The 22,142-nt window shown below is 39.9% G+C and overlaps 1 protein-coding gene across 1 annotated transcript in view; it reads left to right on the top strand.

Moving 5' to 3' along the window:
- The window catches only part of CALN1 (calneuron 1), a 172,407-nt gene that overhangs the window by 90,484 nt on the left and 59,781 nt on the right, over positions 1-22,142 (top strand). The window contains exon 3 of the mRNA XM_083379880.1: positions 17,353-17,496. Within this exon, the coding sequence (XP_083236006.1) occupies positions 17,353-17,496 (144 nt within the window). The remainder of the gene's footprint in view (positions 1-17,352; positions 17,497-22,142) is intronic.

The following is a 22,142-nucleotide window of genomic DNA, read 5'->3' as shown; positions in this document are numbered from 1 at the left end:
GGCATCTAGTCATGCCGGCCACATGACCACGGAGACGTCCTCGGACAAAGTTCTGGCTCTTCGGCTTTGAAATGAAGATGAGCACCGGCCCCTGGAGTCGGAAACGACTAGCACGCATGTGCGGGGCAACCTTTACCTTTACCTTTTACCTACCTCATAGTTTGATTTGTTTTCTTGGGATTTGTGATTGGTTTTGGCTTCTAGAGATTCTAGAGATTGTTCACCTACAAAGAAAGAGTTAGTGGTCCTGCTTGTGTTTTTTGTCTGGAATACTTGACAGGGCTAACACACCAAGGTGTCATCACCAGTCTGAAAAGTGTGCTCACTTTATTTTGGGGAGTTGGGATTTTTTGAAGCCTTCCAGAGGTGCAGTATATTTCTTGTCTGTCAATGGTAAAATTCAGCTTCCTACCATGAGTCAGATGGCAGACTAAGAAGAATGTCAGAAAGCATCCTCTCTCCATTAGCATGCTACTCAAGCTGCCAGCATGCTACACTATTTGAATTCCTATTGCCAGCAGCAGTGGTCTTATCAGGTATACACAGCTGGCTGGTACTTTCCAGAAGGAGGGCAGGGCTGATGGGACAATGTATTCCATCAGGACCTTGCAAGGTGTAGGTAAAATCACCTCCTGATCAAGTTCAGTTGCTGGATGGTAAGCACATTTGGAAGGATGGACAATGGGGTACCAAAAGAAAGTAAAAAACTCACATCTATGTAGTTTTCTTACCTTGGAAATAGCATGGAAGAGATTGGACACTTTCTTCTTCCAGGGTAAGTTTTTTTTTCCTTTTTGACAATCTGTAGCCTCAGGGTTCCTGGGAATTCTCAGTTCAAATCACTAACAACTCTGGCCCTCCTTAGTTTGAAATCCCAGATAAGATTGGCCATGAGCTGCTGCCTGCTAAAACTGAAAAGTTTAACAAACTATGCCAAGGTTTCCTCACATGTCTGGTGAATTGCCTCCAGTTCTGGATCCTACATTTTAGGAAGGGCACTTAACAATTTGGATTGCTTCCAGAAGACTAAAAAGCAAGGTAACAGAATAACAGAGTTGGAAGGGACCTTAGACGTCTTCTAGTCCAAGCCTCTGCTCAAGCAGGAGACCTTATAATATTTCAGACAAATGCCTGTCCAATCACTTCTTAAAAACCTCCAGTGTTGGAGCACCCACAACTTTGGAGCCAAGTCATTCCATTGATTAATTGTTCTCACTGTCAGGAAATTTCTCCTTAGTTCTAGGCTGCTTCTCTCCATTGCTTCTTGTCCTGCTTTCAGGTGCTTTGGAGAATAGGTTGACCCCCTCTTTTTGTGGCAGATATTGGAACACTGCTATCATGTCATCCCCTAGCCCTTCTTTTCATTCTTTTCAGATAAGGAAGAATAGAAGGGTTTTAATCACATTTGGAGATCGCACAAGTCTGGTCAGCTTACTTTTTGATAGCCAAGAACAATTAAAGCAAGAAAAAGACTATGAGTATCCAGAAGGAACAAACAGATTCTACAGTAGTGGACACGGACAGGGTTTAGGATTAGATGATCTCCCAAGATCTTTTCAACCATTTCACTTTGTGATTTGTCATGGGTTTTGTTAAAGCAGAGACAATTTCTCAGCCATGCAAGAAACACTGGGTGGTGATTGCGAGCAGCATGAAAAATAACAGTAGTCCGTTGGCAAACCATCACTCAGAGTTGCAAAGAAGATACTAGGAAGACCCTGGAGGTTTTAAGAAGAAACTGGACAATCATTTGCCTTAAATGTTATAGGATTTCCTCCTTGAGCTGGGGGTTGGACTAGAAGACCTCCAAAGTCCCTTCCAACACTGTTATTCTAGTGCCCTCATTTCCTACTCAATTGAGTTAAGGAAGATTTTTCTGCTAATGACAAAGTTACCATTCACAGAGAGTGGATGCGTTCTTCTTAGCATCTCTTTCAGTTGACTCCGTAATTTCTGTTAGATATTCGGTTTGGGTGTGTGCATCTTTTCAATGACCTTATAAATGAACAGGCTGGGCTTTGCACCAGGTGCAACTCTTGCTTGCAGCTGCTGTAACATTTGATCCTCCAATTTTGCTCTGTTATGTTTCTGGAGTGTTCTTTTTTTGCCTTCCCTCTTTAAAAAAAAAGTCTGTTTGCATCTTTCTGAAAATAAGCATTCAAATGTGTGTCCTTCTGACTCACAAGAGAACTCCTGTGTACTGCTTACCACTTTGTCAATTAACAGAACTTTTCTTCAAGATACAGCTCTTTCAGCAAGCATTTAATTGTTTAAAGGTTTTAGTACTGGATTTGTTTCAGGATCGTTTTCAGATCTCTGGGTTTAGCTTTTCATATTCAGTTTTTCTAGACACATTGAGGGCTCACCCAAGCAGAAACATAAGCAGTTTGAGTTGTGCATCCTTTAAATGACCTTATAAATGAATAGGCTTGGCTTTGTACCAGATGCAACTTTTGCTTACAGATGCCATGACATTTTATCCTCTGCTGTTCGATCTGCTACTGTTTCTGGAGCATTCTTTTTGTCCTGATTCTAATAAAGTGCGTTAGAGTCTGATGGAAAATAAGCTTTTCAGCTATGTGTCTTTCCGGCATATAGGAGAATTCCTTCTTCTGGGCTGCTTACCACTTCCTCAACTTACAGAATATGTTTAAAGATACACCTCTTTCACCTGCTGTTTAATTCCTTAAATTATTTTAGCACCATAACTACACTGGAGGTGGTGCAGTGGCTCAGAGGTTAAGATGCTGGGCTTGTCAGCTGGAAAGCCAGCAGCCCAAGTTTGAGAACTGAACATCACATGATGGGGTGAGCTTCCATTCCTTGCCCCAACTCCTGTCCACCTAGCAGTTTTAAAGCATGCAAATCTGAGTAGATAAATAGGTGGGAAGGTAACAGCATTTCGTGATGTCATATTGGCCACACGATTGTCAAAATGTCTTTGGACAGCCCTGGCTCAATGACCTTGAAATGGAGATGAGTATTGCTCCCTATAGTCAGCAAAGACTAGCGAAATAAAATCTGCAAGGACTCATTTACTTTACCTTTTTTATATCTACATTAGTGTTACTTTTTGATCCCTGGGTTTAGCTTTTTATATTCAAGGGTTTTTTCCCCCAGTTTTATTAGACATTGAAGGCTCATCGGAGCAGAAAGATGAGCTATAAAAAGATATTTTTTTAAAAAAATTCAGAATGATGCAAAACATTGATAGACTGGACTAATGTTTGAATATGTCTTACACTGGCATGGATTGGATACAGATTACTTTGCAAGGGCAAAGATTGGGAGACTATCCATCAGTGTTCAGTCAGGTGAACACAGCCATAGTGCAGCTGTAAGGTCAAAATAAATCATCATTGAAATGTTTGAAAAATTAAATGTTTGTGAGTTATGACGCTCCTGATTCGTACCTTGACATTATGTGCAGATTGGAGTATGAATATACTTCACATTTTCTCTTCTTTTAGTTTTCCAGTGTGTGAGAGAGATAATAAGTAGATAGATAACAATAGATAGGCAGACAGACAGACAGACAGCAGCAGGTAGATAAACAACAGATAGGCAGACAGACAGACAATAGAATGATAATCTAGGGATAAAAATGAAATACATTCAAGGTTAAGGATTTCACCTTTGTACACAATTTTGCTAGATTTGATTGTGATGCAGGCAAATAAAGAAATGAGAGCCAGTTTGGTATAGTGATTAAGACATCAGTCTAGATACCAGGAGACCAAGAGTTCTAGTCCCACCAATATCTAGTCCCACCAATTAGTTCAGGTTTGAGTCCCACCAGGCTCAAGGTTGACTCAGCCATCCATCCTTTCGAGGTAGGTAAAATGAGGACCCAGATTGTTGGTGGCAATAAGCTGACTTTGTAATAATGCCGCTTGGGGGAGGGGGGCGAAAGCCCTAATAAGCAGGCATATACATAGAATGAAGGCTATTGCTAAGTACATTGATTTGTGCTTTAGATTGTAAGCCGCCCTGAGTCTTTGGAGAAGGGTGGTATATAAATGGGATTTATGGATGATATTGGTTACTTCTGAAAAACCCTGCCAAGAAAATTGCAGAGACTTATCATGGTGGTCTCCAAGAATCAAACAAGATTGAATGGAAGAAGGAAAAAAAATAAACAGAATGGAGCAGGTTTATAAATAAATATGTGTGAAATTGGCATGGTGAGAGCCAGTTTGGAGTAGTGGTTTAAGGCATCAGTGTAGAAATCTGGAGAGTATGATTTCTGTTTCCACCATAGGCACAAAGCCACCTGGATGACCTTGAGCCAGTCACTTTCTCTCAGCCCTAAGAAGGAGGCAATTACAAAATCATTTCTGAAACTTTTGTCAAAAAAGCTGGATGCATTTGTTCAAAGAACTGTCTAGAGTCAAGTCTGTTTCAATGGCAAGAGAGTGAGAAAGTGTGAGAAAGTGTGAGAAAGAGAAAGAAAGAAAGAAAGAAAGAAAGAAAGAAAGAAAGAAAGAAAGAAAGAAAGAAAGAAAGAAAGAAAAAGAAAGAAATAAAGAAAGAAGAAAGAAAGTGTTGTGACTCAGGGCCAGCCTGTGGGTCCGACAGCCGGCTCCGACGTATCGGAGGACTCAGATGAGGGGGAGGAGGGAGACGAACCGGCTGATGATGGTTTGGAGGCTTTGCAGAGTCCTCAGCCGGGGACCTCTTCTCAGCTGCGTGAGCCCGAGAGTGCGGAGGATGATGACCCACAGCTGGCCCTGTTCAAGGACGCCCGACGCAGGAGGCAGTCGAGCAGGAACAAACAAAGAAAGGCTATGGGACTCCTCGGGAGGAGGCACAGGGAGACCACGCCCTGAGCTCTCTATAAAAGGAGTGTTTGGGGAGGGGCTGGTTGCTGAAAGCAACTTTTCCGCTTGAGAAGACAAGCTCTAGTGTTTTTGTTAACTGCGTAATTAAATCTTGGCAGATGCCTTTTAGCCTTGGACGCTCTCCAGTCTCTTCTTTCTGATAAGGGGTTTGCCTTACTACAAGGCCAGAAGGGCTGGTTCAGAACAGAAAGAAAGCAGGGAGGGAGGAAAGAAAGAAAGAAAGAAAGAAAGAAAGAAAGAAAGAAAGAAAGAAAGAAAGAAAGCCATGAACATTGGATATTTAAACAATGGGACTGATTCAATGGGAAGGAGGGAGGGAAGGGAAGGGAAGGAAGGATCGGACATTTATATATATATATATATATATATATATATATATATATATATATATATATATATATATATATATATATATATATATGTTTGTCTGTGTGTGTGTGTGTGTGTGTGTGTGTGTATTTTCTGAGGTTTTCGCGGGTGTTTGTATGTAGATCTTTGGTCATTTGGGTTTTTCCCCACGTAGAATTGGAGGTATCAGGGCAACGTTTCGACGAAATCTCATCCGTCATCCTCAGGCTGGTGACTTCAGCTTCCTTCTTCTGGGAGAAGTGTGTGATAGTGAAGAAGAAAAGTGTGATAGTGAAGAAGAAAAAACAACCACTATCACACACTTCTCCCAGAAGAACGAAGCTGAAGCCACCAGCCTGAGGATGACGGATGAGATTTCGTTGAAACGTTGCCCTGATACCTCCAATTCTACGTGGGGAAAAACCCAAATGACCAAAGATCTACATATATATATATATATATATATATATATATATATATATATATATATATATATATATATATATGTATGTATATATATATATATATATATATATATATATATATATGTATATATATATATATGTGTGTGTGTGTGTGTGTGTGTGTATATATATATATATATATATATATATATATATACATACATACATACATACATACATACATACATATACATACACACACATAAGCAGACTAATCCATTCACTACAATGATTTAGACTGGAGAGAACATAATTCAAATCTTTATGTAGTTGTTGGGATGATCAATGTTTCTTAGCTTAATTAAGATTGCTTCTGCAAGCCTATAAATACTATATTCCACATTTTCAACAGGAACAAGTTTAAAATACAATACTGACCTGAAAAATTACTGGAGCGTATTACTGTACAATAAAATGTTTTCAAAAACAGCAAACAGTTGGAAGTGATGCATGCCAAGGATTTTGTTTTGCTGATATATTTGGATTTCTTTTCTTTTTCCGTTGAGCAATATTTTTTGCTTAACTATTGCGTATGTGTTGCTGAGCTATTTGTTTTGAAAGGTACATAGGTGAGAGACAGATTGATATTTAGGACTAGAGGCAGTGTTGTGTAGTGGTTAAGTTTGCCCTGGGGATACCCAGCTTCTAATCATCCTCCAATTGGAAAACTCATTGAATTTTAAGCCAGTCACTACTTCTGAACCCAATCTTTAAACAAACAAACAAAACAAAAAACTTGTTGTACGGAAATGAGTGCTTTTTTACTGCTTCAGCTCTTGTATGACAGGAAGGATAGTAATGTGACAATAAATAAGTAAATAAAAAGTTGTATTGAATCCCCTTGGTATTGGAACCTAAAAATAGGTTGCATGAGGCCACTGTCTGACATTATTTCTTATGGCAGCTGAGTTGATGCTTCTGAGTGGTTTCGTGCAAGAAAAGGAATTGTTCCCCACTGCCCATGATCCTCTGCAAGTGGCCTTTAGAAGCATGGATCCTCCTGACCTGAACATCAGGTTGGATTTTTCTAATGAAAAGCCCTTGATAGTTCTATCTTCCATATGTTTACACAATCCCATCCAAATTATTGTCTATCACCACATTTTTAGCAATGCATTCCACTATTTACACAATATGTCTAGTGTGAAAAAGATCCTTTCTTTTTTGCTTTAAAACTCCTTCCAGCTTCGTTGGAAAGCCTCTTGTCATTGTGTTTGGGGAAAGGGGGAAAAAAAGTATCTTTCTCCATTTTCTCCCTGCCGAGTGTGATTTTAATCACAGAATCACATCCCACAGGTGTTTTTTTCTTTTTCTTTTCAAGAAGCAACTATAGACCTCTTTGTTTTTCCTTGAAGATGTTTCACTTCTCAGTCGAGAAGCTTCTTCAGTTGTTCAGAAGTGAACTTCTTGGACGTCTACTAATACAACTTCCTGTCCAGGTCAAGAAAACTCAAGATTGTCCAAGACAAATTACAGATCATGTCCTCAAACAGTTGCCTTTTAAAAAAAAACAAAAAACTAAAGCATCCCATAATCTATCCTATTCTTACAAGAAAAGCATCCAGTGTTTGTTTATTAAACATGTCCTCACACAGTTGCCTTTAAAAAAAAAAACTAAAGCATCCCATAATCTATCCTATTCTTACAAGAAAAGCATCCAGTGTTCGTTTATTTAATCTTCCTTCCTTCCTTCCTTCCTTCCTTCCTTCCTTCCTTCCTTCCTTCCTTCCTTCCTTCCTTCCTTCCTTCTTTCCTTCCTTGAAACGAGAGCAACTCTTCAAATATTTTCTGGAATAATTCTTTCATCATGCACAGAAATGCAGAGCAAGTGATTTCCAGGCTGCTTGTAACATCAAATCCAATTTTTGTGACCTCTTTAGGTTCAGTTCCCCTGTTTCCCCCTCCCCAAAAAAAAAAAAAGCTAAAAGCAGTGCAGTGTATGCCTCCCAGCATACACAAAGGACAGCACAGCAGGAGGCTGATGGTGCAGATCAGCAGAGGGGCTGGACAGCTCCGGGCGATAACTGCTCACTCAGGATAAGCCTAATGAGTTAAGCTGTTGACAGCCCCAGGCATGGCCAGCCTGGTGGGAAGCCAGGATCTACACCCATTGTCACCTGCACTGGCAGGAAGCCCAGGTTTGAACTGATTGGATGCCACCCACCTGGGCAGGTACAAATAGACGCCAGGCTCCCCTGTTTCCCCAGTTCGTTCTGTTCAGAATAAACTCATCTTTACCCCAGCTCTGTGTCCGTCTCTATGTGAAGCACGCGACTTTACAAGCAGGGAGAGCCAGATAAGTGCAGACTGAAATAGTAGCTGCCATCCAAAGGGAGGAGTGATTGGTTAATCCATACAGGTAATCCTTAACTTACAACAGTTCATTTAGTGACCATTTGAAGTTACAACATCCCTGAAAAAAGTGATTTATGACCATTTTTCACACTTACAATCTTTGCAGCATCCCCATGGTCATGTGATCAAAATTCAGATGCTTAGCAACTGGTTCATGTTTATGACTGTCCCAGGATCACAGGATCCCCTTTTGACCTTCTAACAAGCAAGATTAATGGGGAAGCCAGATCCACTTAACAACCAGGTTACTAACCTAACAACTGCACTCATTCTCTTAACAACTGTGGCAAGAAAGGTCTTAAAATAGGGCAAAAATCATTTAACAAGTGGCTCACCTAGCAACAGAAATTTTGGGCTCAATTCTGGTCATCAATCGAGGAATACCTGTATTGAACCCATTGATATAGATGGAGAAGGAAAACAGAAGACCAAGTGCACTCTCCTTTGTTCTGTGCCTTGAAAAAAAACAATTTGTTGGGTAAAAGTGACGTATTCAGTAGTAATACAGGGAGGCCTCCATGTAAGTATGTTCAAAGTTTGGATACAAATGCAAATGAAGTGGAAGGAGAAAAGAAGGTGAAACCATTTCCAATCCTAAGTGATTAGCTGGCAATCCTTGATATTAGAAAAGAGAGATGGAATAATTGACTATTTGGTGGTTTACCAATTACTGAAACCTTGGCTCTGTTCTGGACACCATTTAATGTTTGACCTTTAAATTGCAGCTATGACTCAGTCTGAACCCTGAATGGCATCCCCTCAGACATTTTCAAGGTCCTAGAATTAAATTAGTCCGGTCTGTTTCTATTTATTATCTTTGAATATATATTTTGTTGAAGATTTTAATTACAGTAATGCAAACTAATACAAACTAAACTCGGAGAAAGTCAATAAAATAAAAAGTGCAAAGAAGGAATAAAAAAAAGAAATATACAGTATAAAGACCTTTCCTTCCTTCCACAATTTATCCTGTCCTTGCAAGAAAAGCTTTTCTCCCTGTGCTTTTTGAGAGACCGATTTAAATGCTGTCACCTTAAAAAATATTTTTTACATGCTGACATATATTCATTGCAAATTAACATAAGCCAAAAAATGTACACTTTAGGGGTTATAAGCATGAGAGTTAATTTGATTTTTTTTTTACAAAAAATAATTGCAAGTCATTGTAGATATTTGATAGAGTAGATATAAAACTGAAAACTTGGCTCTTTGATCTGTTTGGTCCAGACTGTGGGGTTGTTAATTTAACTGGGTTTTAGCTTTACTCTTGGGGCTTGAATTTAATTTAATTGTTTTAATTGATTTTAATTTTTGTATTTCATGGTTTTAACTGCCCTGTAAACCACCCTGAGTCCTATGGGAATAGGGCGGTATACAAATTCAATAAAATAAATAAATAAATATATGTTTGAATGCTTTGGAAATAAACAAAACATCTAGATGACCTTGACTGATATTGGAAAGCTATTTTAAAATCTTTTTTTCCAGAAAGGGAGAGTCTTACAGGTGGCAGCAGTTCGAGTTGGCACCCAAGCAGGATTGGTTTGGATTAGAATTCAGACATGTCAAACACAAGGCCCGGGGGGCAGATCCGACCCGCGAAATGGTTTCATGCGGCCCGCGAAGCCATCCTGGAAACAGTGAGGGAACGGCCCCCACTGCCTTGGCCCTGGCCCAGAGACCCTCCTCCTACCAGAGACCCTCAGATCTGTCCCACTCCTGCCCAGGCCCCCATAGGCACCCTTGATGTGAACGATGTAGAGCTGCCATGCCCACCCAGTAGGCCATGCGCACTCTAGCCACGCCTACCCAGTAGGCCACGCCCACCCTGGCCATACCCACCCGGCCCCCTGAGGGCAACCGCAATGCTGATGCGGCCCTCAATGAAATTGAGTTTGACACCCCTGGATTAGATGGATGGAAGAACTCGAATGCATCTCAGGGTTGTTGAAATAAACTTTCTGGAAGAACGCACTGACCAAATGGCTTCTGTATTGCAGTCAAGAAAGCAAGTTCGTATCCATGCACTCATGAAGAATGGACTTAAAAGGGATAGCTGTGCTATGCCCTCAGTTTTAGATTGATTGATTGACTGATTATGTTCCATCAAGTCATTTTTGATTCTTAGGAACCACATAACGATACATAGAGTTTCTCCCCATAGTGATCTCTCCCTGACCTGCCTGGATTTTCAAGCCTTCCAACATTGTCCCCATTGCCACTCTAACTAGGTTCATCCATCTTGCTAGAGCTTGCAGATATATATTCAATGTATAGGATGAAAAAATAAGGGGAGAGTAGATAATTTGTCACATACCTTTTCCAACTTGGTGCCAATTTGTTTCCAACGTGTTCTGTCAATACTGTTTCTTCCTAACCTCTTTGAACTGTAGGTTTTTCATGAAAACAACATGTTCTGGAATTCTACACATTCCACAGCTTGACATAATTCACAAAATCAAAGGCCTTTCTATAATCAATGAAGCACACAGTCACTACTTTTTGCTATTCTTTGGCTTTCTCAATTAACCAATATGTATCAGCGTTCCGTGCGCCTTTGGCGTCCAGTCATGCCGGCCACATGACCACGGAGACGTCCTCGGACAAGCGCTGGCTCTTCGGGTTTGAAACGGAGATGAGCACCGGCCCCTAGAGTTGGAAACGACTAGCACGCATGTGCAGGGGAACCTTTACCTTTACCTATCAGCAATAATATCTCATGTTTCTTGATCTTGGTCTTTTCTAAAGACATCTTAAGCATCTGGCAGCTCTTTTTCCAGTTTAATATGCGTTGTTTGATCCTAAGCATCATTTTGCTAGCATGTAAAATTAAGAACATTGTAAAATGGTTTGTATTCTGTTAAGTCTTCTTTTTATTTTTGGTACTGAAATATACACTGACTTCTTTCAATCTGTTAGCCGCTGTGTCTTTCTCCAGATTTACTGGGATAGCTTGGTTAAAATCAGTGATAGATGTCTCGCTTCATTCTAAGGGGTCATAGGGATCTGCAACTTTAAGAGCCTAAGTCTGCGAAGTTTTTTTTTTTGTAGTAGGCATGGTTGTGTACACCAAAACCACCATGACCATCATCTGTTGGAAGTCTTTACAAAATCCATATTGTTTCTTGGGCTTGCATTGTAACTGTGCAAGCCAAAAAAAGTACATGTTTGGATTACTGAAGTAACAAGGTATAACAAAGTTGATCTGGGAATGCTATCAACACTTCCTTTTCTCAGATATGTATTTTCCTGGGAACATGAAACAATAATGCAAACCCAGAAAAAAGTGGCTTTTTAAAGGAGGCATTGATAGGCATGGTATGCAAAATCATTACTGTTTTGTTTTGGAAACAGAAGTCCAAAACTGAAACAAAAAAACAGAATGCAAAATTACAAAAAGAAATACAGTTGTGAATGTGTGTATTTATGTAATATGAATGTATACATACAAACTTTTTAATCATAATTATGGCATTCCAAAACTGCCTTTGTACAACCAAGACTAGTTTATAAGAAAAACATTGGTTGTTTTTTTTGTGTGTGTGTGTGTGTAAAATAATGTTTTTCTTACAAAATAGTCTTGGTTGTACAAATGCAGATTTGAATACATTTATTCTTCATTTCAGGCTTTTCTGGATCAATTTCTTATGCTGCATCAATTTATATGAATTAGGGAATCTGGACAGTAGACTACAGGCAGAATTTATTGTGAAAAATGTTTGGATGATTCACCAAATTGTTCAAAAACTTTCAGTCAAAACACTTATTTACTGAGCATCGCCACCAAAACTAAAAACATGCAGCAATTTGTTTATCCTTGCACCAACACAATTTAAAAAGCTTGCAGATATGTAAAGTTAGTTCTTGACTTACAACCAGAAACGGGACCAGAATTTCCATTGCTAAGCACAGTGGTTGTTAAATGAGTTGGGCCTGATTTTATGACAATTTTTGCTGCTGTTGCTAAGCAAATCACCACAGTTTTTAAGGGAATCATGCAGTCATTAAGCAAATCCAGCTTCCCCCATTGCCTTTGCTTATCAGAAGCTGGTTGCAGAGGTTGCAAATGGCAATCACATGACCCCAGGATGCTGCAGCTGCCATAAATACATGCTGGTTGCCAAACACCCAAATTCTAAGCAGTGACTGTGAGGATGCTGCAGCAGTTGTAAGTGTAAGGACCAGTAAGTCATTTTAAAAAAAACTTATCATGTCAAAGTGTACTTACATGTACTTAAGCAGTACTGTTGTCACTTCAAACAGTTGCTAAACAAATGGTTGTAAATCAAAGACTATCTTTGGTTGTTGTGTTGGTTTAGCTAACGGAGAAAGAAGCATGACACATCAGGTGGTTGAAACCCTGGGCGGGAGGTTAGCAAGCCCACATTTGAAACCCAAGAGCTGCTATGGGGCAGGATTGAACTCTCTCAACCCTTCACTCCAGTTCCTGCTGGGGGCATGAAAGCAGACCCAACTGGGCATCCCTAGGACAACGGTGAAAAGTCCTTATTCCATCCCAGAGAAATGGTTGTCCAATCTTTTCTTGAAAACCTCCAGCGATAGAGCACCCATGGTGCATGCATCATGAAACAAAGGATATCATATTTGGGGCACATGAGGTGGGCTCATGTTTCTATAGGAAAGGTAATCAAATTGGGGAAGATGGAAAGAAGGAGAAGAGACCAATAGCATATAAGAAAAACAGAGTTGCAGAAATGTACCTGCAAAAATTGCTCAGTATGTTGAAAGATAGGAGAACCTGGAGAACTTTTATCCATAGAATCAGCAGGAGCTGTCTATGACTCAGTGGAGCATAATAACAACAGATGCCAGCAATGAATTTTCTTTGTTATTAGTTCTTGTTGAAATGCAAAAGAAAGTTTAAAAGGAATTTTATACACAGAATGTTCTGATTCATCAGTGGCTGAATTGAACCTCCCCCCCCCCAATTAGGGTGCTGTCACACTATGACTGTTATTCAGTATTATAGCTCCCTCTTTTGGTAAGAAAAAAAACCCCATGTATTGTGTGCTTTATATATATTTTTTCTAGAAGTCACACTTATTTTGTTGCTAAAAACTGACACTGACTTGATGTTATGTTTTATCTATCAATCTATATAAAATGTGTTTGCGTCTGTAGGTATCCACAAATAGAGATACAATAATTTTTCTTCTTCCAATAGTTCCAAAAGAAAAAAAATATCAGCTGCAATTCTCTTTTTCCCAGTAAGAGAGGGGATTTAATACTAAAAAAGTACTCTTGTCTTATTTATTTATTTATTTATTTATTTATTTATTTATTTATTTATTTATTTATTTATTTATTTATTTATTTATTTAATTTATATACCGCCCTTCTCCCAGGGGACTCAGGGCGGTGAACAGGGCATTACATAAAAACTAGATACAAAAAATAAAATTATTAAAACATGATTAAACAATGCCCATAAAATTAATACAAATTTAAAATCATTTATAAAAATCCCACCCCGTCCCATCAGGCCAGGCCAGCTTGTTTAAAGAGATGGGTTTTAAGATCGCGCCGGAAGGAGCAGAGATCGGGCGCCATCCGGAGCTCAACCGGAAGATGGTTCCATAAATCCGGTGCACCCACAGAGAACGCCCTCCCCCTGGGGGCCACCAGTTGGCATTCTTTGACCGGTGGCACCCTGAGGAGGCCCTCTCTGTGGGAGCGTACTGGGCGGAGGGAAGTTGATGCCGGCTGCAGGTGCTCCCCAAGGTATTCCGGACCCATGCCATGAAGGGCTTTGTAGGTCATTACCAACATCTTGAACCTCACCCGGAAGACAAGTCTTACAGGTAGTCCTAGATTTACAACCATTAGTTTCATGACTGTTTGAAGTTACAACAGCAATGACAAAAATGACATGACTTTTTTTCCATACTTACCACTAATGCAGCATCCCCATGGTCATATGATCAAAATTCAGATGCTTGGCAACTGGTTCATATTTATGATACTAGCAGCGTCCCCTTTTGTGATCTTCTGACAAGCAAACTCAATGGGGAAGCCAGATTCACTTAACAACCGTGTTACTAACTTAACAACTGCAGTGACTTACTTAATAACAGTGCAAGAAAGGTTGTAAAATGGGGCAAAACTCACTTAACAGCTATCTCGCTTAGCAACAGAAATTTTGGGCTCAGTTGTGGTTGTTAAGTCAAGGGCTACCTGTATAGTATTCTTTACTTACACGCTTCCCCACCCAAATCACTGCAGCTTTTTGTTCTGCACACTTAAGGTGGAAAAAAAAGAGAGACCTAGAATAACTCATTTAAATATGAATAGGTAAATAGGTTAGAAGGGACATCTCAGACTGCATCACATATTCCCTACCCTGGGTCCACATCTTTGCAATGATTTCTTAGGCATTTGAATATTCTGAGTCTGGGCTGAATAATATACTTAACCAGATCTGTTCAAAACTTTGCAGTTGCACTTTTTAAAATTTTTACTATATACTAAATCAATTTATGTGGCTGCCCAACTTGCAAATATGATTCTGGGCAACTAACAATGTGGTAGAACAGTAGAAAAAAATGCAGTATCAGTAAAAAAAATAAAAAACGTACAGTAGTCAGCAAGGCCTCCTCAGGGTACCGTCGGCTAGACAATGTCGGCTGGCGACCCCCAGGGGGAGGGCCTTCTCTGTGGGAGCGCCAGCCCTGTGGAACCAGCTCCCCCCTGAGCTTCGGATGGCCCAAGATCTCCAGTCCTTTCGCCATGGCCTCAAAACACTCCTTTTCCACCTGGCTGACCTGGATTGACAGGCATTTTAATTATGTTTTTAATTTTTTAACTCTAATTTTTAATTTATTTTAATTTTAATTTATTGTACAGAGGCCTTTAATTTTAATTTTATCTTAACTTCTGTATTTATTGTATGTTATTGTTGTTAGCCGCCCTGAGTCCTTCGGGAGATAAGGCGGCATATAAGTCCCAATAATAAATAAATAAAATAAATAAATAAATAAGAACAAACCAAATACACACTCAACAGTAGCAATAGCATCCTCACAGCCATCTAACCTTAATGTCAACTTAATGTTTGTGGTTTGAATAGACAGATGTATGTATTCAGGTTATATCGATGTTATTAACTGTTGGTTAGGAGCCACCTAGAGAAGACCGACAATTATATAAATGCGTTGAATAAATAAATACCCCCAAACTCCAATGCCCTGGTTATAGAACACCACGGTTTGTTGGTTTGTTTGTTTCTGTGGCCTAACATGTTGCACAATTGCTTTCTTGTTTGTTTTATGAGTTAGTGCAATGTATCTGCATAGAAAATGGGTTAATTTAAGAGTGGGACATAGCTGGCCTATTCTCTGTGACACTCTTGGTTTTTGCTTTTCTGGTGTTGAGAATTCTCCATTAAAATTTGAAGATGAGCAACAGAGTGTTTTTTTTTCCCTATTGGAGAATTCTGGAATTCCCAGTGGCACAAAATGTTTTGCTCACCCTTCCATCTGTGGTATTTTAATAATTTAATTTAATTTAATAATTTAATTTGTATACCGCCCTTCTCCCGAAGGACTCAGGGTGGTGAACAGGGCGATACATAATAAAAAAACAGAATACAAAAATTAAAAAGTCATTAAACAATTATGCCCATAGTAATTAATACATATTAAAAATTAAAACTAGTTATAAAAACCCAACCCCATCCCATCAGACCAAGCCAGCTTGTTCAAAAAAGGAGGTTTTAAGATCGCGCCGGAAGGAGCGAAGGTCGGGGGCCATCCGGAGCTCGACCGGCAAGCGGTTCCATAGGTCTGGCGTGCCCACAGAGAAAGATCTCCCCCTGGGGGCCACCAATCTACATTCTCTGACCAGTGGCACCCTGAGGAGTCCCTCTCTGTGGGAACGCACAGGACGGAGGGAAGTTTTCCAGCCACAATGAGAGTTCAGCTCCTAGAATTCCCAGGCAGTTTGAGGGCTTGTAGTTTTTGCAGAGAGACTGGAGACTGGAAAGCAGCGGACTGGAGAAATACCTATTCCAGTTGATCATGCTTGTGATTTACCCAGAGATCTACCCCATATTTAAGATGTGTGGACTTCAGGTCTGAGAATCCTCCTGCCAGCGTGCTACATAGGGATTTGGGAGCCTCAAAGATCGAGGGCAAGAGAAGAAGGGGACGACAGAGAACGAGGTGGCTGGATGGAGTCACTGAAGCAGTAGGCGTGAGCTTAAATGGACTCCAGAAGATGGTAGAGGACAGGAAGGCCTGGAGGAACGTTGTCCATAGGGTCGCGATGGGTCGGACACGACTTCGCAGCTAACAACAACAACAACTACTCCATCTTTAAGACGTGTGGACTTCAGCTCCGAGGATCCTCCTGCCAGCGTGCTACATAGGGATTTTTGGGAGCTGGAACCCTCATACTTTAAACTTCAATTCTAAGGTTGAAAATCACTGGCATAAAGGGGAAAGCTGCCAAATACAAGAAATGTTCTGCTTCGGAATTCTGACTGAGGATCAGATATAAGATAGAAACGGTGCCTGAGAAAATATAGAAAAATAATACATGCTGTAAGAAGAAGAAGAAGAAAAATTCTGCCAAACTTAGAGGCTTGGATTCAGCTCCGCATTATTTGTTTTCCCACTTCTTAAGAAACAAGAGAGGGAAAAAGGTACTGACCAGCATACTCTATTTGTAGACAATAGAAGGCCCTTGAAATCTATACATTCATGCTCGTACATATGTACATGACCTGTTGGTGGCCCAAGATGGGAAAGAATTAAAAAAAAAAGGATTTAAAAAATACTCTAGGAAAACGAAGGATAATCCCACTCACTGCCAAGGATCTCTAGTTCTCTACAGGTAATCCTCGACTTACAACTATTCATATAGCGATTATTCAAAGTTACAGCAGCATTGAAAAAAATGATTTATGACCATTTTTCACACCTACAACCATGGCCATGTGAACAAAATTTGAACATTTGGCAACTGGTTCATATTTATGAGGTTTGCAGTGTCCTGGTGTCATATGACCACTTTTTGTGACCTTTTAACAAGCAAAGTCAATGGGGAAGCCAAATTCACTTAACAACTGTGTCACTAACTTAATAACTGCAGTGATGGCAAGAAAGGATGTAAAATGGAACAAAATTCAAAATTAACAGTTGTCTTGCTTAGCAATGGAAATTTGGGGCTCAGTTGTTTTTTGTAGGTCAAGGCCTAACTGTATTTCAAAGAGCAAGGCTATTGTAGTCCTCCTCAGGACAATGTCCAGGTTTAGTTCTTGAGTTAGCATCAATGTTCAAAGAAAATCAATGCACCAAGAAAATAATTCAACCTTCTCTTTTTAGAAATTCGGGAAGCTTTCCGAGTCCTGGACCGGGATGGCAATGGCTTCATTTCCAAGCAGGAACTGGGAATGGCCATGCGCTCTCTGGGATACATGCCTAGCGAGGTGGAACTGGCAATTATTATGCAGCGGTTAGACATGGATGGTGAGTCTTTCAGTTCTTCTCATAGTTTTTGCTGTAGGAGAATGTGCTGGTTGCCAGCTGACTTCCAGGTGCAATTTGAGGTGTCTATTTAACCCTTTCATGGCACAGAGCCAGATTATTTACAGGACTGTTTACAATAAACTCTGCTTATCCAGTAAGAGCCTTGGTGGAGCAGTGGGCTAATGCCTCCTTACGTAACACCAGCTGCCTGCAATTAGTGCAGGTTCGAGTCCCACCAGGCTCAAGGTTGACTCAGCCTTCCATCCTTCCGAGGTAGGTAAAATGAGGACCCAGATTGTTGGGGGCAATAAGCTGACTTTGTAATAATGCCGCTTGGGGGGGGGGGGCGAAAGCCCTAATAAGCAGGCATATACATAGAATGAAGGCTATTGCTCAGCACATTGATTTGTACTTTAGTTTGTAAGCCACCCTGCGTCTTTGGAGAAGGGCAGGATATAAATGGGATTTAAAAAAACAAGATCTGACGAGCTCCAGACACTGTCACTCAAGCAGTATGACCTGGTGGAACCCAGGAGATGTACCTCTTCTATCACTGGAAGCATTTCCCCAAGACCCAGATGGCCCTGACTCCCCCTGTCTCTCTTTCTAAACCATTTTTAGACATTGAAACGATAGCTTGCCAATACTTTGGATGGGGGGAAGTCTATATAAGGGAGAGTGGTGGTTCAAGCAGTTAAAGATGTTGAGCTTGTCAGCTGAAAAGCTGGAAAGCTGACAACTTGGGTTCAAGACCCGAGCAGTGCATGACAGTGTGAGCTTCTGTTACTTGCCCCAGCTCCTGCTCACCTAGTAGTTCAAAAGCATGCAAATGTGAGTGGATAAATATGTACCACTTCGGTGGGAAGGTAAGACCATCCCATGCACCTCGGTCTATAATGCTATTCACATGACCACAGAAATGTCTTTGGACAATGTTGAATCCTTCAGCTGAGAAACGGAGATGAGCACTGTCTCCTAGAGTCGGACACGACTGGACAGGGAAAACCATTATCTTTACCTTTATGTCTACATACAAAAAAGACAAAGGTTTAAGTTAAAAGTGTAAAAGTATCCTGCGAAGTATCACAAAGGCTGCCATTTTCTGTGGAGGCTCTTGCGATGCTCTCAAAATTCCAAAAATGGCCAGTAGGTTTGGGAGAAAAAGTTTATTTGGATGCCAAATGAGGTAGGTAAGTTTCTGTGAAAAGATGCAAAATAGTAAATCTTCAAACATGTGAAATATGAGTGGCTGAATGCATTTGCTTGCCTATCTCTTCATTGCTTTCATCTGCATGAAATTGTATTGAAAGAGTGTCTGAAGTGTCCGTGTTTGTATTATGTCCTTATTCTATTTGAAGAAGTATCTCTGTTGCACCTAACAATATTCTTCTAAGCCCTTCACCAGATGTTCTTATCAAACAGCAGGTAGCTCATTGATAAGAGCGCCTTTTCAATAGCACTGCGGATAGCCCTCCACAAACAGGCTCCCTTGACACCTTCATTGTGATGAATACTTTGTTTTATTTTCCAAGCTTCTTTTTAGAATTGCTTGTTATTTAACTCTTGGCCCTTTTACGTGCTGCCCTATTGTTAAAGTAAATTGATCTTATTTCTATTATACACTGTTTTTATTATGTTGTACAGAATTGTTTCCATTACCCAACGTTCAGAGAAGTGTGGTTTGCAGGCATTCTATTACAGGTAGTCCTCGACTTACTGCAGCTTGCTTAATGACCGTTTGAAGTTATAATAGCATGAAAAAAGTGACTTATGATCATTTTTTTTTTTACATTTACAACCATTGCGGCATCCTGATGATCATGGGACACTTTATTTATTTATATTTGAGACAGTTGCAATATCCCTGTTGTCATATGACCTTCTGACAAGCAAAGTCAATGGGAAAGCCAAATTCACTTAACAACCCTGCTAATAACTGCAGTGAATTACTTAACAGCTGTGGCAAGAAAGGTTGTAAAATGGAGCAAAACTCAAATAACAAATGTCTCACTTAGCAACAGAAATTTTGGACTCAGTTGTGGTCATAAGTTGAGGACTACCTGGAATGTAATAAATAAAGTAAATCTGATTTCTACCTATATTAAATTCTGTTAACCATTCAGTATGGCAAGAAGATTGGCAGGTAGGATGTACATTTCCCCTTCTCTTCTCTCCTTCAGTATAGAGTCAGAGGCAAGAATGTTACCCTGATAACATCGTTTTTTTTGTGTGTGTGTGTGTGTGTGTGTGTGTGTGTGTGTGTGTATTTCTTCAAATCAGCATTGATTTTTGGCAATTACATGCAGTTGTCTATGCAATTTTCTTGTCATGTTTTCAGAAATGTTTGCCCTTGCCTTCCTTCTAGAACTGAAAGAGAGTGATTGGCTAAGATTTACTAAACTGGCTTCCAGTTCAGTGCAGGATTTAGAATTTATAATCTCTGAGCTTCTAGTCCATTGTATTTAAACACTACAGAAATTACCTGAAAGGTTTTTTTTTGTGTGTACTAATCTGTCTAGATGCTGAGTACAGGTAGTTCTCAACTTACAACTACACAATGGAGCCCCACGTTTCTGTTGCTATGTGAGACATTTATTGGGTTTTGATCCATTTTATGATCTTTTTTGCCAAAATTATTAAGTGAAACACTGCAGTTGTTAAGTTAGTAACAGGTTGTTAAATGAATTTGACTTTCCCATTGACTTTGCTTTCAGAAGGTCATGGAAGGTGCTCACATGATCTTGGGACACTACAACCATCATAAAAAAGATGTTGAGACTCTAGAAAGAGTACAGAGAAGAGCAACAAAGTTGATCAGGGGACTGGAGGCTAAAACATATAAGGAACGGTTGCTGGAATTGGGTATGTCTAGTTTAATGAAGAGAAGGATGAGGGGTGACATGATAGCAGTCTTCCAATATCTCAGGTATTATGGTTCTGATTAATGAGACAGATCAAAGAACACTGTATGATTGTTTATTCCAAAAAAGTCTACAATAATGAGAACAGAGCATTGGCATTCATTGGATGGATGCCAGAATCTGAATTCTCCTCTCCTTTACACATCATATCATACAGAATCTCCCTCCCTTAATTACATGTCATAAATCACATTCACCAATTAGTTTAACACACGAAGTTTCACTTCCCTTCTGAAGCCTGCTCTTATCTTCTCAAAACATCTGGGTTGAATTCCTCCCACAATTTAGTGATTCAAAGCCAAACAGTTAAAGCAAAAGGGTGCCTTTTATATTGTCTGTGCAAAAACATGTCAATGTTTGCAGCATAGACATCAGGGGTTGCCAGAAAGAAGAGGGAGTCAAGCTATTCTCCAAAGCACCTGAAGGCAGGACAAGAAGCAATGGGTAGAAACTAACCAAAGAGAGAAGCAACCTGGAACTAAGGAGAAACTACCTGACAGTTACAGTAGAACAATTAACCTGTCACCAGAAGCTGTGAATGCTCCAACACTGGAAGTTTTTAAGAAGACACTGGACCACTATGTGTCTGAAATGTCATAGGGTTTCCTGCCTGAGCAGAGGGTTGGACTAGAAAACCACCAAGGTCCCTTACAACTCTATTATTGTTGTTGTTACCAACCATCTGAATTTTGAACATGTAACCATGGGGACACCACAACAGTCGTAAGTGTGAAAAATGATCATGTCACTTTTTTCAGTGCCGTACCTTCGAACAGTCACTAAAAATGTGCTGTAAATCGAGGATTACCTGTACATATGTACGTATTCTCTTTAATGGGCCTTTGTTACATTTACAAGAATATATGATTCTTTTATGAAATAAATTAATAGTTTGAGATGGGATAGTGGGATATATTGGTCATTATTTCCTGCAGTTTATCTGTTCACTAAGCCTGGATGTAAAATAATGTGCTAAATTGGATCAGGAGAATTGGGCAAAGAGGAATTGGATATTTCCCATCCTTTACTATTTTCCCAGTTGTAAGTATAAACACAAGTGTCTGTTCTAATAACTTTTAACTGCCAAGAAAGGGTAGCACAGCCGCTTCCAAATTGTTAAGCAAAGAGCCCAGATTGTTGAATCCAGGAAAGTGGTGTCTTCCTCTAAGTTTTAAATAATCCACATTTCCAAAACTGTTTAAAGAATAAGCTTTTTTCAACTATCACAAGAAACAAAGCAATGAAAATAAGTAGTGTTGGGAAACACCCAGCCAGGCAAGGAGGAGGGATCAAGTGGGGAACTAGCCTTGAATCTTTGCACAGCCAGAAGAAGCATAAACTTGACACACACACCCCATTCCCCCAAACAAACGTATCTGTTTGTTCCCAAAGGAAGACAAGCAGTCTGGGGGGAATTCCTGTACTACAGGTAGAACACAGTAAAATAGTCAACTCGACCCCTTCACATATGATTCTGGTTGCTTGCGCCTACCAGTGAGTCAGGGAAAAAGAAGTTATAAAGAAGGGTACAAAATACTCAGCTTTACAATCCCTTCAGTAAATATTTAGGTTAGTATTAGCCTGGCATCTGTTCACTGATATCCAGAAATTTAAATTTGTCCTAATGGTGCAGATTGTCAAAGGTATACAGATACATAATCCTCAAGTTACGACCATTTGTTTAGTGTCCTTTTGAAGTTGCAGTGGTGCTGAGCTAATGGGACT

Source organism: Vipera ursinii (genome assembly GCF_947247035.1).
Source record: "Vipera ursinii genome assembly, chromosome: 1".
In the NCBI taxonomy this organism is placed as follows: domain Eukaryota; kingdom Metazoa; phylum Chordata; class Lepidosauria; order Squamata; family Viperidae; genus Vipera; species Vipera ursinii.
This window is presented reverse-complemented; position numbering and strand designations above follow the sequence as displayed.